The 15469-nt window shown below is 48.7% G+C and overlaps 1 protein-coding gene across 1 annotated transcript; it reads right to left on the bottom strand.

Annotated features, from left to right (window-relative positions):
* Positions 1-7823: 7823 nt before the first annotated feature.
* Positions 7824-13582, bottom strand: IRX2 (iroquois homeobox 2). The gene is made up of 5 exons (XM_063419907.1): positions 13218-13582; positions 10981-11386; positions 9858-10601; positions 8999-9066; positions 7824-8298 (listed from the first exon to the last, which is right to left on the bottom strand). Exons 1-4 carry the CDS (start codon positions 13458-13460, stop codon positions 9023-9025), a joined length of 1437 nt encoding a protein of 478 aa, XP_063275977.1. The 5' UTR covers positions 13461-13582; the 3' UTR covers positions 7824-8298; positions 8999-9022.
* Positions 13583-15469: the final 1887 nt, after the last annotated feature.

The following is a 15469-nucleotide window of genomic DNA, read 5'->3' as shown; positions in this document are numbered from 1 at the left end:
AGTAGCAGGACAACTGGATATTTTACTCTTTTTTTGGTGTTGAGTGTTCCGAGGTGACTAAATTTGCCTTGTTGAGCCTTGTAAAATCCTGACTTAATCATGTAAACTTCTGTGTAAGCAAAATAGAGGAAACTTCAAAGGGTCAAAAACCCTTTAGGGATTTGTGAGGAGACGCCAGCAATAGATCCTAATCTGCCTCCAGAATCCTGGCTGTATTTGTCCAAGAAACTGGTACCAGCAAACTCTCGAAGGTAGAGATAGTGGGTTGATTCAGCCTTTATCCCCTTAGAGAGTATTGGCTTTGTGAGGCTCTAGGCAGCGCTTCAACGCCAGGGGATCTTGCCCAAACCCTCTAAAAATGAAGTACAGGAGTAATTTGAGATAATGACTTTGTAACAGGCTTGGGCAGACCTTGGACAGAAGAAGTGAGAGATGTTATCACCCCAGCATTCCTCTTAAAATGCAGTTTTTCCCCCTGCTTATTCCCAGTTAGTCAAAGCTACATTAACATTCCATCCAGGGCTGCTAAACAGAATCTTAATTAGTCCTGATACTCTTGTGCAAGGGGTTTATTCATTGCGCTCTTAACTAATGGTTGCTGTCAGAGTATTTTTTTTCTTCTTTGGGTTCTTTGGGGATATCGTGTTCTTCTGCAAAGCATGACAGAAATGTAACGTGCATGCAAAAAAAGAAAAAAAAAAGAGACAGAAAAAAAAAGCTTGCAGATCTTAAATCTTGCGACTGAGGCTGACTCTAGCCTTGTCTAATGGCGAGACATTGTTAGGACTAATGAGAATAAGTTCGCCAATGGAAATATTCCCTGCATTTTGTTTGTCTTAAATTTCAGTGGTACACGCTCTCTCGCTCTTTTTTTTTTTTTTTTTTCCCCGTGACAGAAAACAGTACATACTTGTTAGTGTTTTGAAGCAATTTAAGCAGTTCCCACTCAATTTCCACCCCTCTGCATTTTGCATTAACCAGCCGCGGCTTACTATTTAGCGAGAGAGCCTGTGAGTGGAGAATTAACAAGTTACCGAGCGGCCCGTTACTCCGGCAGGACCCTTCTCCCTGCATTAAATCGTGTTTAGAGCCCCGCTTTACGGTGATTCCTCCCTGCGCCCCGGTCCTCACAGCCGCACACGCGGGGCTGTCCCCGCAGCGCTCCGCGCCGCTCTCAGCGAGGGGAAGCTCAGGCGCCCCTGAGAGCTCTGCACACACCTATCGTTTGAGGCGAGCATCCCGCAAGGTTATTTGTGGCTCGGGACTCAATCGTGGCAGCCAACAGCCACGGCGTGCACCACTCAAGCCCAGGAGAGGAGAAGCGGGGGTGCCTCGCTATCCACGCTGGGCTCTTTCGTTGATCAACCGCGGCAGAAGCAGCTTTTTGCCTGTAAATCTGCGTTCAGCTACACCGATCTCGGAAACAGATTTATATGTCTATAAATTACCTTTTCTTTCTTGGGGCTTGGAGGAAAGAAATAAAGAGGAGAGGGAGAGAGAGAGAAGCAGAGACACAGAGAGAGAAAGGTGTTTCTTTAAAAAAGGAGGTCCGTGTTGTTTAGCTGCTGCTCACCCTTGTTAAAGCCTCCTTCCCATAAGCTTGCGTAACATTGATTACTCACAAAGAGTTCACAATAACTATCATGTAGCTAAACTAATTGAGACAATCATGCTAAGTTATAGTCAGCCTAAAAGGTACCATTGATGTGGTAATGCCTATAGAAAGTCAGACATGCGACTCACTACCATTTAATTGCTCCTTTAAACCTGTTATTACAATGTTAACTGGCTTAAGTATATATCGCTCCCTTTTATTGCCTTGATGTGACAAATTAAAACATACACTCTGGAAGCGGCATTCATTTGCGGACGTAGTTGCAGGAAAAAGGGAGCCGGGCGATGTCAGACCTGTCAGGATGAATTAATTTTAAAACTTGCATTTTGCACTGCAATTCCCAGTGCAGTTTTGTTGCATTGGGAAAACATTTTTATATATAAGCGTATTACTGTTACGTATAATATCACGTACACTTATTCCATCTCGCTCAGGGCTGCAGTAAAACGAGCCCCATCGCACTAAAAAAAAAAAAAAAAAAAAAAAAAACCAACACAAAACCCACCAAAAAACAGAAACAGAGGGAAAAAAAATGAGACGAAAACAAAACAACAACAACAAAAAACCAAACACCACCCCTGTTGGCTTCCAGACCTCGCCTGACGCTAAATTAAGTAGAGGTCTAGGAAAGCGGGAGGGAGGCAACAATGGGGCTTCTACCTCGGCTCAGCGGCACACGCCTCTGGGGCGGGGGGAAGGGAGTTTTCCGAGGGCTCCCCCGGGCTGCCGAGTCCCAGACCCGGGGAGGAGGGGGTTACCCATGCCCCGAGACACGGGAGCAAGGCGGCAGCCACTCTTCCTGTGGGCTGCTCTTTTGCTCTTTTCTTCACGATGAAACTCTGCCGAGCTCTCGCAAGGAGGGGGAAAAAAATTATTTCTTGCTTCCCCCTCCTGAGGGCTGAGTCGGGTTGGGGATCATTTACACCAGGCACCGGGCTGCGCGTCCGCCGCCCCGAGGAGCTGAGCCAGCCCCGCAGCGCTCGGAGCCTCTCCCCTCTGTCCCCCGTGCATCCTCCGCGGCTGGGCGGGAGCTCCACGGACTCCAGGTGAAAGCCCTTCCCTAGAGCAATGGTGAAGGCATTCATTCCCCAAACAAGAAATATGCAGTTTCCTTCTTCTCTTTCCCCTCCTCCGCTCGCGGGAAGATGTCAGGGGGTTAAAATGCCCTGCTCACCCTCTCCCTTGATCTCAGGGAGAGAGGTAAGGGTTGCTGGCACCTTTATGGGACTCAGACCTGCGGCGGCTGCGGGAAGCGATGGCCCCCGCTAACTTTGATCGGCCTTATTCATCCCAGCTGCGCTCTATTTGTTTGTCATTTCGCCTTTTTACTCCCAGAATCGTTATTTATGGTCTGAAAAGTGAAACGGGCAGTGATTTGCCTTTACATGGACTCTTTGCAAACGGGGAGAGACACCTCCTCCCCTCCCCCTCCCTGCAAGGGGGGGCTGCCAAAAGAGAGGGGAAAAATCCCTGTCTCAATCATTATCAAATCAGCTTTGAATTCATTACTCCAGAGCATTAACTAATTACCAGATCAGAGAGAAGAAAAAATAAATATCCCTTTAAATAACTGAAGGTAATTATAACCCTGTTGTTGACACTAACGTTTAATAATTGATCAGAAGTTATACACAATAAATTGTCAATTTATCTCCCTATAAAAATGCACATACTTATTTTTATTTTACTTCTCAGGCATTCTTTAAGAGCCCGAGCAGCAACAGTATCCACACAGCCGCCGTGCGAGGAGCAATCGGACTTTTTTTTTTTTTTTTTGTCCCCTGCACAAATATTCGGGAGTATTTTGAAATCCCTCGTCACGGATGACACAAGACCGAGTGGAGTAATGACTTTTTTCTGCTTTGTGTGCGTTCCTGCTTTTCCGAGAGCAGCAGGGCCGGGGTGACACCCACGCCCTTTTTTTTTTCAGTCCTTAAATCCCGCAAGGATCCAGATTAACGGTGGCCACCCCCGAGGCCGAGTGGCCACGTCCCTCCGTCCCTTACTCCTTGCTCCCGGGAAATGCAGCCGGCTCGGTCGGGATTGGATGTGAAATGGTGACATTATTCCATGAGTCACGGCTCGGGAGGGGGGGCACGGGTCCAGGCTGCGGGAGCGGGGCTGTCACCTCGGGCAGGGCGCTCACAGGTAAAACACTCCCCCAGAGCCCGCCTGCCTCCTTGTCGGTGCATGCAGCTCCGAGCTACCTGTGTGCCAGCGTGCCCCGCGGACCGCGCTTTCCCTCCGTACTTTCAAAAAACACTCTGCTGCAGAGACGCCGAGTAATAATTAGGGATTAGATGCATAGGTGCTTTGACTACGCACTATGGATCCTTTTGTTTTTAACTCCCCCCGCCCCCTTTTATTTCTTTAGAAGCTGGAAATATACCCAAGTTATTAGTTACTGGATTAAAAACAAAGATATGAAAATCACATCACTTATTGTGGAGTGTTCCTCTAATAACAGTACATTTTTATCATCATTATTTAGTTCCTACAATAGAAAGTATTTTTTCGACTACCTGGATCTTGGGAAGCTTGCCTAAGTACCCGAGATATGTCTGAATGCAGAAGACAAAGAATCGATAGACCTATGTATAAATTCTGTCGGGGGTGTGGGTTTTGGGGTGGTTTTTTTTGGTTTTTTTTGGGTTTTTTTGTTTTTTGTGGTTTTTTTTGGGGGGGGGGTTGGCTGGTTGGTTGGTTTTTTGTTATTGCTGTTGTTGTTTTTGTGGGGGTGGGGTTGGGTTGGGGGGAGGGGTGGATTGTTTCTTTCAAAAATTAATAAGCAATAAAACCCTCCCGGTATTGATTACACTCCCGCCACGGTCTCTCAGACGAGCACTGAGTCTGAACCGCCTTCAAGTGAGATGTAACATGTGACGGAGCCAGAAACTTTCAGTGCTGACAGGGTTGTGTTTTTTTTCCCCTGAGGATGGACATGGCGAGGCCAGCCCGGAGCGGGTCGGGCCGGGCTGCTCCGCTCCGGGCTGGCCGGTCCCGGGCCACTCCCGCTGCTCGCCGCGGGGCTGGCGGCCCCGCCGTGTCGGGAGCTGATTGATGGCCCGGGAGGGAGGTGGCTGCCGTCAGGTAGGGCTCAATCAGACAGCCAGCCTTACATCTTCTTTCTTCACCTGGAAGATCACCCTTCCATCCCTCCCCAGAACATGAAGACCTGAACCCCGCGGGTAGAAATCCGTGAAGGCAGTCCTTTTTTGTTGGTGGTGGGTTTTGTTACTTTTTTTTTTTTTTTTTTTTTCTCCTTGCAGCCTATCTCTCTGTTACAAGGGCTAAGCACGTCGGGGGCAAATACGTCAACGGAGAGGGGAGATAAACGCAGATGGCCACTGCGCTTTACATTAACTTTTCCCTTAGCCCGTTTCCCTCCAGCCTCGAGCTGGTGCGTAGCAGCAATTCCCACATCTGTCTGTCTGTCTGTCTCTGTCCGAGCTGGCCTGAGTTGCCTGTAAGCTCCGTCCCCATCCCCTTCCCCAGCCTTTAGCCAAACAAAGGTGGGCGACACTTTTTTTTTTTTTTGCTCCTAAAGGCAGTCGGTGAGCAGCTTTTCTGAAACAATAACTCTCTTATTGAGAACAAATGTTGACATTTGCAGGGAGCGAGGAAAGAAGCAGCCCAGGAAGTGTAAAGTGGAAAGCGACCCTCTTCCTATTTGACGACAGCCCAAATTCCTCTGGGATCCCACCTGAGATTAAAGCCTGAATTTCAATAAATCAGCTCTAATGAAACCTCTGGCCCCAAAGAGGGAAGGGTTTGCCTTTCCAGCTCCGAAATGAGCACAGAAACCAGGGGCGGGGGGTGGGGAGAAGAGGGAGTAAATATAGAAAGGGGTGTGAGATTTTAATCCCAGCGGGCTCATTAGCATCGTTATGAAATAAAGCATACACAGAGTGATGTATTTTATCGTTCATCCCTCTTTCTTGCTACACTGAAATAATCACACTGTTTTTGCCAACAATCTAGCAAGCTACACTTTCCTCCTGCTTTCAATTTTGATTACTAAATCTCGAATGATGTTGAATATGCAGTTCTCGCCCATTAGTTTCTTGTTTAAAAAAATAAATTCATATGCCAAATCATTTCAATGGCGCCCATCTGTATCCACGAACCGTTTGTGAATTTCTCAGAGGATGAGAGAAGTCCATTGGGTTTTACATACATAGTGAATACTTGAAAGCGAGTTTTCCGAGTCTTTCTACTTTTCTTTCCAGAAAGAAATCCAGGTCTAAATACTAGCAAGGGTGGGTAAATTATGGAAATCTTTTATAAGTCTTTGGGCGTATAAACATCAAAGGAATGTCATTAGCCTTTTTTAATCTCTGCCACAGCTTTTGGTTTTTACCAATTGAAATGTACACTTTGTGTCCAACAGAGACCTGGGACGTGTAACATGGGTGGTGGGGGCTCACGGAGTGGTAGAAAGAGTGGAGGAAAGAAAGTTCAGGCATCTCCCCTGACATAAAAATCCCTCCATAAAACCTTCCTGGACTGCACAGTAAAGACGGCTGAGGACGATTATAGTAAATATTTGCAATCTACCTCATATGCTAAACTGGAGGGGAAAAATTAATTACTTCTTAGCTGTTTGCCTAATTGTACTACACACTACATGCAGATACAATTGCGTTCTACCTCAATGCAAAAAGAGGATGTTATAGGAGCAAAGAAGCATCATTCCACAAACAGCATAAGAGTATGAGTAGGCCTCCAGCTGCAAAGATCTTCACTACTTTAAATTTAGCTAGGCAGATCCCAGAGTACTCTAGGATAATATTCTAGGATAACGTTAGTAATTTCTGCCCTTTCAGCTGAAAAACATATGCATTTTCTCAGTCAGTTAGATGTCTTTATAGGGGTAAATTACAAACTGGGGTGATGGGGGTGTGTAAAGGAAGATGGATCATGGGAATGGTGTATATGCATTCAAGAAAAACAGCTTCCTTTCCCCCTGTTTAATATAATCACAACATATTTCCGGACTCCAGACTAGCAGGGCTCTTTATCCAGTTAACCTTCCCAAGGCTGATGCCTGAAGTATCTAAGATCACTTTCAAATGCCCTTTCTAACAAGACCTGAGCAAGAGGCCACTAATTTTCACTGAACAAAAAGCCACTGGAGAGAGATCCGTTTGTCAATATCAACTGGTCCAGCAATTTCCCATCTTCAGACACATCAGCCTATCTGAGTTGGCAGATGTTTAGACAAGATTTTATAAATTGTTCAATATCAGACCATAATGAACCCCAACTGACCATTCCAAAGCAGCTAAAAGCATTCAGGATCTCCCCTGCTGGGATCTAATAATGCTCTCACGCTGGAACATTATTAATCATGGAATAAAATAGATGAGCCTCTTGAAAAATAAGTGTATGATTGATTAAAGGGCAATCTAAGAAGCTATTATTCTTGTTTTATAACCGTAAGTTATATTCACTCAATTTATCTTTTGGGGAAAATAAATGATTGTTCATTTCTTTTCTGAAATTTTATTATATGAGGATTCACATTACTAAAAATTAAAATTATGAATTGGCTAATTTTATGATTCAAATAAAAGCAGGTTTTCAATGTAACTGTAAGGATATGGTTTACCAATATAAAGAGGGAAAAACCATAAAACCCCCCAAAGAGGTATCTGACTTTTTTTTTTTATCCTCACATATTTTAGCCCGAAGCCAAAAAGAAGTAATTAGAAAATTAGAAGTAAGCCACAGCTGATAATATTTTTTCCCCTAGAAAATGTGAATTTAAAGAATGACAAGTCAAATAAAGAGCTACTTCACACCCAGTACGAATAGTTGATAAGAAACATGCATATATTCCCATCACCCTTTCTATGCATATTCATGTATATATACAAATATGTATTTGTACATATGAGTGTATTTAAAGCTTGAGTATAACGGAACAAGCCAGAAGGAATTAATTTATGCAAAGTATATATTTGCAATATGTTTAAATTGCTTACTCATTTTATGAACTTAGCTCTACTAGTGAAATTAGAACTTTCCTCCTTTTCTAAATAATAAGTTAGTATTTTAAGGGAAATGAACGAAAAACACAACGTTGTTGCAGACTAGTCTGGTTTTATTTACAATTAGAGATATAAATTAGTAAAGAATTCTTGTTAAACAACCAAAGATTGTATAACCATCAACGTTTCAAATAAAAACCAGGCAAAATTTATTTACAAAAAGTTCAGATTCCATTGCAATACAACTTGCATAAATTACTAGAAGCTTTATATTGTTACAAAAATAAATATCAAATTTGTTTCCACTTTGTAAGGACTCAAGTTCTCCAATCACATCTTTATTATCTCTACTGTATACATCTTTTACAAATAAATTTTACAATAAATCCTATCACACCTATTGAATAGATACCGTGGCAATGAAGTGATCAATTCAAGATATCCTGAGAAAAACAGATCTGTTTTCAAAAGTCACACATACATTGGGGAAACTATACTATACCAGCAAACTCACATATGTCCAACAAAATTCTGGTTTAATAATTAGATTCTGAAGATTTAATAGTGCTCTGTGGTCTTCTTTTATACAGTGGCACCAGATGTGATCCGGATTTAGAGATTTGTTATATATATTAGCTCGGGGAGAGATGATGGCTTGCTGACTTTTTTCAAAGCAATTGTGACACCTACCTGTGGACCAAGGAAAAAACCAGATCAACCAAAAATCCTTCAATTAAACTCTAACACCATTAAACGGGGTGGTCGGGAAAGGAAGTAAGGCAAAATTCTTACTAGTCTAATTTCTTCTAACAAAAATAAAAGTTAGTTGAAGAATATAGGCAAGGCAATTTTTTTTTTGTTGATGTTTATTTAGCTCTAAATACTGGAAGTATTCAGAGTGCCTTTGCTAGCTAGGCAAGAGCCAAGCCACAGATAACATACCTTGCTTAAGATTCATGTAGTTTTCTTACAGTTGTCCCTTTTTATTTTAAATAAGTCACTGCTTGAAGCCCCACTCAGCGTACACAATTTTAGCATTGCCACGTGAGCACAAGCACTCTCGTTTTAAATAACAATACCTTCAAAGGTATTTTTTTTTCCCCAAAGATTTCTTTCCATAACTTTTAGGTAGGCCCTATGGCTTTGCTTTACACAAGCGAAGAGTATGCAAAGTGAGGGAACTGTCTAACCTGGCTTGGAAATTAAGAAAAACCCAAGAAAGAAAAGTCATCATAAGAGGCTTCCGAAAACAGCAGAAAAAAAAAATTACTTTGTGGCCAAACTCCCAAGTAATGAAGCAAGAAATTAAGGTTAAGCAAGTCTAGAACTGTGCAGCACATCTCAGACCTGATGCCAAACGATCAGCGTAATAGAAAATGTTCTCACTTACTTGCATTGCTGTGTGATTGCACTTCTATAGGTATGGTTGTACTCCTACTGTGCAGACTTCAGCGGGATCTGTCAAAATATAACCGTCAGTTAGTCACAGGACACAGCCAGCTAACTAGATTATACACTCTGCCTAGGTCCCAGCCCTCACTGGTGCAGAATTCGTGGCTGGGTCGTTTGAAAGACCAGCCAATATTTTATATTTGCCTGTATCTCGAGTATTTTTGTAGAATAAGATGACAGCCATATTATCGCAAAACTTTTTCGAAAAAAAAGAAAACCCAAAACAAACCAACCCAACCCCCCCCCCCAAAAAAAAAAAAAAGACCCCAAAAAACCAAAACCAAGCAAAACCCAATCAAATCAAGAAGTAACCAGTTACAAAAAATGTCACGCTCCACGTAATTTCACGTCCAAGGTCAGCAATTATCTGAACCCAAAGCTGAAAAAAAAGCCCCGTGAGAATACTGGTAACAAAGAGAGTCAAACCAGTTTGTCAGGAAAAAAAAAATTACAGGCAATGACACCAATGCTCTCTGGATAGCTTTGTGTGTAGTTTTCGTTTCTTTAAAAAATTACTTTTCAAAGCTGCGTCTGCAGCCTGTGAGACTGATCTAAAAGTCGTCTTTCACATTTCCTCTCGCTGCTCTTATGGGCAGGTACCGACACAACGGCGACATGCGGGTTTTAATCCCCAAGTTACATGAGTGCCCATCTTCGCTCTGGCAGCGGTGGCACCCGGCTCACTGGTTTTTTTTCCAGAGAAGTTTCAGTATTTACAGCCCATAGGGGACGTCTACGGGTGGGGGCAGGAGGACGAGGGAGAAGAGGGAAGAAAGCGGCAGAAACAAGTCACCTACCTTTCTTAGAGTCATAGCTAGAGGGCCTGTAATGTTGTTCTAGTTGGTTAGTGATCGTTTTCAAAGAGTCACTGCTCTGTTTGTGGACAGAGCTGGCATTTAGGACAGTCTGACTTAGTCCCTCGTTTGAAGCCACTGCTGCGGAGTTGTATCTCAGGATTCCCTGGCTCTGCAGAGCGTTAAAGTTCCCATAGTTTGTATAATTGCTATAAAAAGGTGAGGTGTAATAAATATGCCTCCCCAGGAGGGAGGAGGGCGAGTAGGCAGCGCTGTGCGGGGCGGAGGCGGGGGTGGCCGAGGAGAGCGGCGCAGGCTGGCAGCCTTGGCCCAGGGTCTGACTCTTGAGGTCCGAGGTGGCGATTTCGGCCAGAGACCAGAGCTTGGGCTTGCTGGCCTGCGTCGGGGGGCCGGGGGAGGCGCGGGGCCCCAGCGCCGCTTTGCTGGCGCTGCGGGCGGCGTCGGCGTGCGGGTGGCCGAGGAGCGGGGCCTCCACGGCCGCCAGCGGCGAGGAGGTGGCGGGCTTGGCCGGCGGGTCGCGCTCCCCGCCGCCGCCGTCATCCTCCTCGATGTCCTCCTCCTCGTCCTCCTCCTCGTCGTCGTCCTCTTCCTCGATGTCCTCGTACTTGTCCTTGCACTCCGAGCCCGACTCGCAGAGGGGGTCTCCCGCTCGGCAGGGCAGCTTCTCGCCGTCCGATTCGGCGGAGCAGGAGTGGTCCGTCAGCGAGTCGACTTGCAAGCTGATCCCTGCGGGGCCCGCCGGGCACAGAGAGGCAGTCAGCAGGGGCGGCAAAACAGAGCGGCAGAGAAGCGAGCCCGGCTACCACCGCGCCACCGCTGCGCCCAGGCAGAACCAAGCCATCCCGGCCTTCTCCCGCTCCGAGGAGCATCCATCCCCACGGGCTGGCTCCTCCGAGGAGCCCCCCGCACCTCCCCGCCCAGCCCCTCACGGCTGCGCCGGCCGCCCCCCGCCCGCCTTGGCCACAGGCGCAGGCGACGGGACAGGTTTGGGGGTCGATTTTGTTAAATGCTGCCCCCCGGCTCACATCCCTCTGCCCCGGTCCCGGGAGGCTCGACGGGGCGGGATGGAGCCACCCCGCCGTGGCCGCAGTCCCCCTGCGCCTACCTTCGTCCTCTGCAGAGGTTTCGTTGCTCTCGGGCATCTTCTCGGGACTCTCCTCCTTACTCCTCGCCCCATCGCCTTCGTCGTCGTCCTCGTCCTCGCTCTTGTTCCGCGGGGCCCAGGTCATCTTGTTCTCCTTCTTGAGCCGCCGGCGGGCGTTGGCGAACCAGGTGGAGACCTGGGTGAGGGTCATCTTGGTGATGATGGCCAGCATGATCTTCTCGCCCTTGGTGGGGTAGGGGTTCTTGCGGTGCTCCTGCAGCCAGGCCTTCAGCGTGGCCGTGGCGTCGCGGGTGGCGTTTTTCCTGTACGCGGGGTCGTTGAGCTGGTAGGGGTAGGCAGGGCTGCCGTACGGGTGGTAGCTGATGGCTCCGGTCATCCCCGTTGTATGGGCGTCGTAAGGGGAGCCCTGGACAGAACAAAACGGTGGGGTTGGCAATTTGTTATTGCTGATAGCCATTAGTGAGTTGTCAAGGCGAGATCGGCGGTTATATTTGTATTTCCCCGGGATGGTGTCTTGTATCCATATTCTATGAGGGGGAGTAGCAGCACCCAAAGGCCATTAAGTTACAATCCCACCCCCCCTTCTTCCGCCCAGCACACAGACACGGGCACACGAGCTTAAAATCGGCGATGTTTTCATCTTTCTGCCTAATTTCGGCTCCTTGTAATTGAATATTTCCCAATATAATTTTTGAACCGCGTAGACATTTTAAAGGCCCTACAGGTAGTGTCTTGATACCAGCATTTCCCTCAAAGGTTCAAAAGATGTTTCCTTTTTTGCTATAGAAAATACAACAAAGCCGCCACTTAGCAATTCACTGCACTAATGCATTGCAAATCCAATTTGCAAATCAGAAGATATGCACCGTTTCGAATTGTTCAAATGCGATGTAATTAGCATTTTAATTCGCTCTTTAACGTTTAAATTGCGCTTATTTAAGTCTGCATAATGCAAGAAAAGTTAAAGATATCGCTAAGAAACTCGCTAACTTTCAGCACGTCTCTGAACCCCGCAGATCGGAGAGTCACAGGCTCAACATCGCCCAGTATCCCGCACAGTTCACAACCTCGCTGCAACTTCCAGCCACTCGCCTACTGCTTCTCAACAGGGAAAACAAGAGAGACCCTCAGATCTTTTATACCACCTCGAATAAAGACTGCACGACAATTTATGCACTATATTATGAACAGACGGAAAGCAAGTAGTTTCCCTGTCACTTTGCAGGGAGAACGAACTATCCCTCTGCCATCCTCTCCTAGGATATCGACAGCGGCTCTAGTCTCAAATTCTGGGCACAGGTCTTTGTGTGTACGGACTAGATATGAGTCTGACTCTCTCTGTGTGTGCATGTTTATAAAACTATATAACCATCTAGACGTGCAGCTTATATTTATATAGTTTATGGTTTTATTTATATACTTTATGCGCAGAACATACACAACACGCAATTGCAACTGCTCCTTAAACTAATAAGAAGAAAGTGAAATCCGAAACTGCGGCCACTACGACCATCTTGGGCTTAAGCGAAGCTCACAGATCGCAAACAGATGCTCCTTTTCATTCCCAAAATCCAGTTAAAACATTAGCACAAAACACACTGAAAGTAAATAAAACCACAAGGGAATAAAGCCCCCAGCGCCTCTAAACACCGACTTAAATGAGAGCGAGGAAAAAAATAAGGAAAAAAAGGAAGAAAAAGGAAACCCTCCCCAGTGTTATCACAGTGAAAAGAAAAAAATATTTAGGGGAAAAAAAAAAGAAAAAAAAAGAAGGAAAAAAAAAAAAAAAAAGGAAAGCAGGGGACACACACACGGAAATGGGGAGAGAATGAAAGCATCCAACCCAACCCAACTGACTGAGACCATCCGTATTTCCTTAACTAAAGCGCCCTCCCGGCTCCGCAAACCGCGCGGAGAGCCCGGGACCCAGGCCTGCCGGCACCGCGCTGGGCTGGGACGCGAAGCGGCGCCCCGGCCCCGGCCCCAGTCCCGGCCCCAGCCCCGGCCGTGCCCCTGCCCGCCGCTCCGCTCCCCTGCGCTCCGCTCCGCCCGTGCCCGGCCGGGCGCGGAGCGATGCGCGGCCGGCGCCGGCAGCGCGGAGGCGGCGGCGGGGGCGCCCGGCTGTGCGGAGTGGTGTCGGGGGCTGATGGTGAGCGTGTGAGGAGAAAGGCTGAAGATGATGAGGATGAGAATGCGGATGCTGATGAAGAAGGAGAGGGTTTCTCTTCGGTAGTTACCATGTAGGAGGGGAATCCCGTGGCGGGGTCTGTGGAGTACTGGAGCGGGCTGGTGAAGCCTGTGGCCGCCGCCTGGGCGGTGAAAGCTGCCGATCCCGGGTAAGGGCTGAACGCCGATCCCGACGAAGACCTGGCCAGCTCCTCGCTCCTGGGGGCCGCCAGCGCCGACGCCCCGTACGCCGGGCAGGAGTACAGAGCCAGCGAGCCGGGGGGCTGGTAGAGGTAACCCTGAGGATAGGACATGGCTTGCACTGGCGTGCACAGGAGCAGGGAGGGGGCGAGGGTGACCGGCCCTGCTGCTGCCGCTGCTCCTGGCGCTGCTTTCGTGCTCTCCCTCTCTCCCGCCCGCCCTCCCGCTCCCTCCCTCCAGCCCTCCCTCCCTCTTTCTCCCTCCCTCCTTCTCTCGCTCTCTCTCTCCCTCCCCCCCCCCCCCCCCCCCCCCCGCCCTCGGTTGGCTCTGTGTAGTTATGTAGAGAATCAGAATTGTTGTAGGCTCCCCCCCATGCGCACCCGATCAGAATAAAAACAAATAGGAGGAAAAAAAAAAAAAAAAAAAAAAAAAAAAAAAAAGAACCCCCTAAATGGAAAATTAGTAGGAAAGGTCAGAAATCTCTCTGGGATGGGAAGGGCATCTGGGGGGGATGGAAGAACAGAGGGTTAATTAATAAAAAAAAAAAAAAAAAAAAAAGAAAAAAAAAAGAGAAAAAGAAAGAAACAGAAGGAGAAGGGAGGTTGGGGGGGGAGGGGGGGAGGACGGGGGGGAGGGAGCGGGGGGTCAGAGAGAGAACCGAGCCCCCGAAATCAGAAAAGTGGCTGCTGCAAATGGAGTTCTCCCAGTCAGCCAGCCAGCTCCCCCAGCGCCTGCGAGCCTGTATTTTGGGGGAAGTATAGAGTCTGGAGTGAAGAGTTGAGGGAAGCAGCACTCGAGTTTCTGAGGGACATTGGAAAACGGAGCTGTCCGTCACCGCCGCTCATCTGCATAGCCCGGCGGGCCCGCCCCCTCCCGCTCCGGCCCCGGCCCCGGCCCCGGCTCCGTCTCCTCCCGCGGGCGGCAGGCAGGCAGCGAAGGCAGGCAGCGAAGGCAGGCTTTGTAATGCAAGGCAGCCTCTCCGACTGCGAGCACGCTGCTGAAGCCAAACGACGATACTGTTCATCAGCTCCTCTCCGGACACGCGGAGCCATGACTACTCTTCCGCACTCTCTCCATCGCACACCCTCTCTCCCTCTCTCTATATCCACAGGGGCAACAAAGAAGAATGTGTACAATAGATATCTGCATCCCCTCCCGCACGCACCCTCCGGAGCGCTGCAGCGCGCACACGCGTGCGAGATGTGCGCGCTCGCCCGCGCGTGTGCGCGCAGGGCCGGGCGCGGCGGAGCCGGGCAGTGCGCAAGGGGAGAGCGAACACTCGGTAAAAGTACTGCCCTATATGGTAGGGAGAAGGGCAGCCGCTCAAATCAGCAGATCCACGATCGCACTGTTCCTGGCAGCGTGAACTTTACAGTTTTATAAGTTGCCACAAACAGTCAAGATCTAGTCACGCACCGCGTTTGCACATGAAGGAAAAAAAAATCCCTCCATCTTTTTTTCAGTTCTATTCTTTCTTGGCTGGTGCGCGAGGAAGAGGCCTGGGTGACTCCTTCCGGGGGGCTATCTGCCTTCTCCCCACACCCCCTCCTTCTTTTGGCAGATCAGATAAATTTCCTGGAATACAGTCTATGTAATTAATAATTTCTCCTGCCCTCTCCCTTTGGCCCTGGACACTTTCAGCTTCTAGCCAGTGCCAGCGCTGCTCCGGCCTGGATGCAGGAGGACGAGGCACCTCTCTTGGCTCCTCCGTGCGAGCTGAAATGCACGCATCCATGTGTACATGCATTTCTTTAATGGTCGCTCCAGAAGGTCCCTTCAGAAGCCGACGGCGAGCTGCCCGCTCTCAGGCTCTGCCCTTCGCCTCCCGGGACGAGTGGCGGTGCCGGCGGTCCCCTGTGTCGGTGTCCCCCAGCCGCGGTGGGGCCGGGGCTGCCCTCCCCCGGCACTCCTGCGGTCCGACGGCCCCCGGGCGCGGCGCTGGGCCCTGCCCGTGCCCCCGCGCCGCTGCAGGGCCGAGGCGTGCTAGGCCGCTCCCGCCTCCTGCCCGCACCTGCGCCCGCAACTCCGCCGCCGTCCGTGCGGAGCAGCAGCGGGGCAGGGACGGGGCTGAGCTCTGGGAGCCACCGCGCTTCCCACAAGCCCTTCACCTGCAACCTTCAGC

This window comes from Prinia subflava, chromosome 1 (genome assembly GCF_021018805.1).
Source record: "Prinia subflava isolate CZ2003 ecotype Zambia chromosome 1, Cam_Psub_1.2, whole genome shotgun sequence".
In the NCBI taxonomy this organism is placed as follows: domain Eukaryota; kingdom Metazoa; phylum Chordata; class Aves; order Passeriformes; family Cisticolidae; genus Prinia; species Prinia subflava.
The sequence above is the reverse complement of the archived record's forward strand: the minus strand, read 5'-3'. Positions and strand labels throughout refer to the sequence as shown.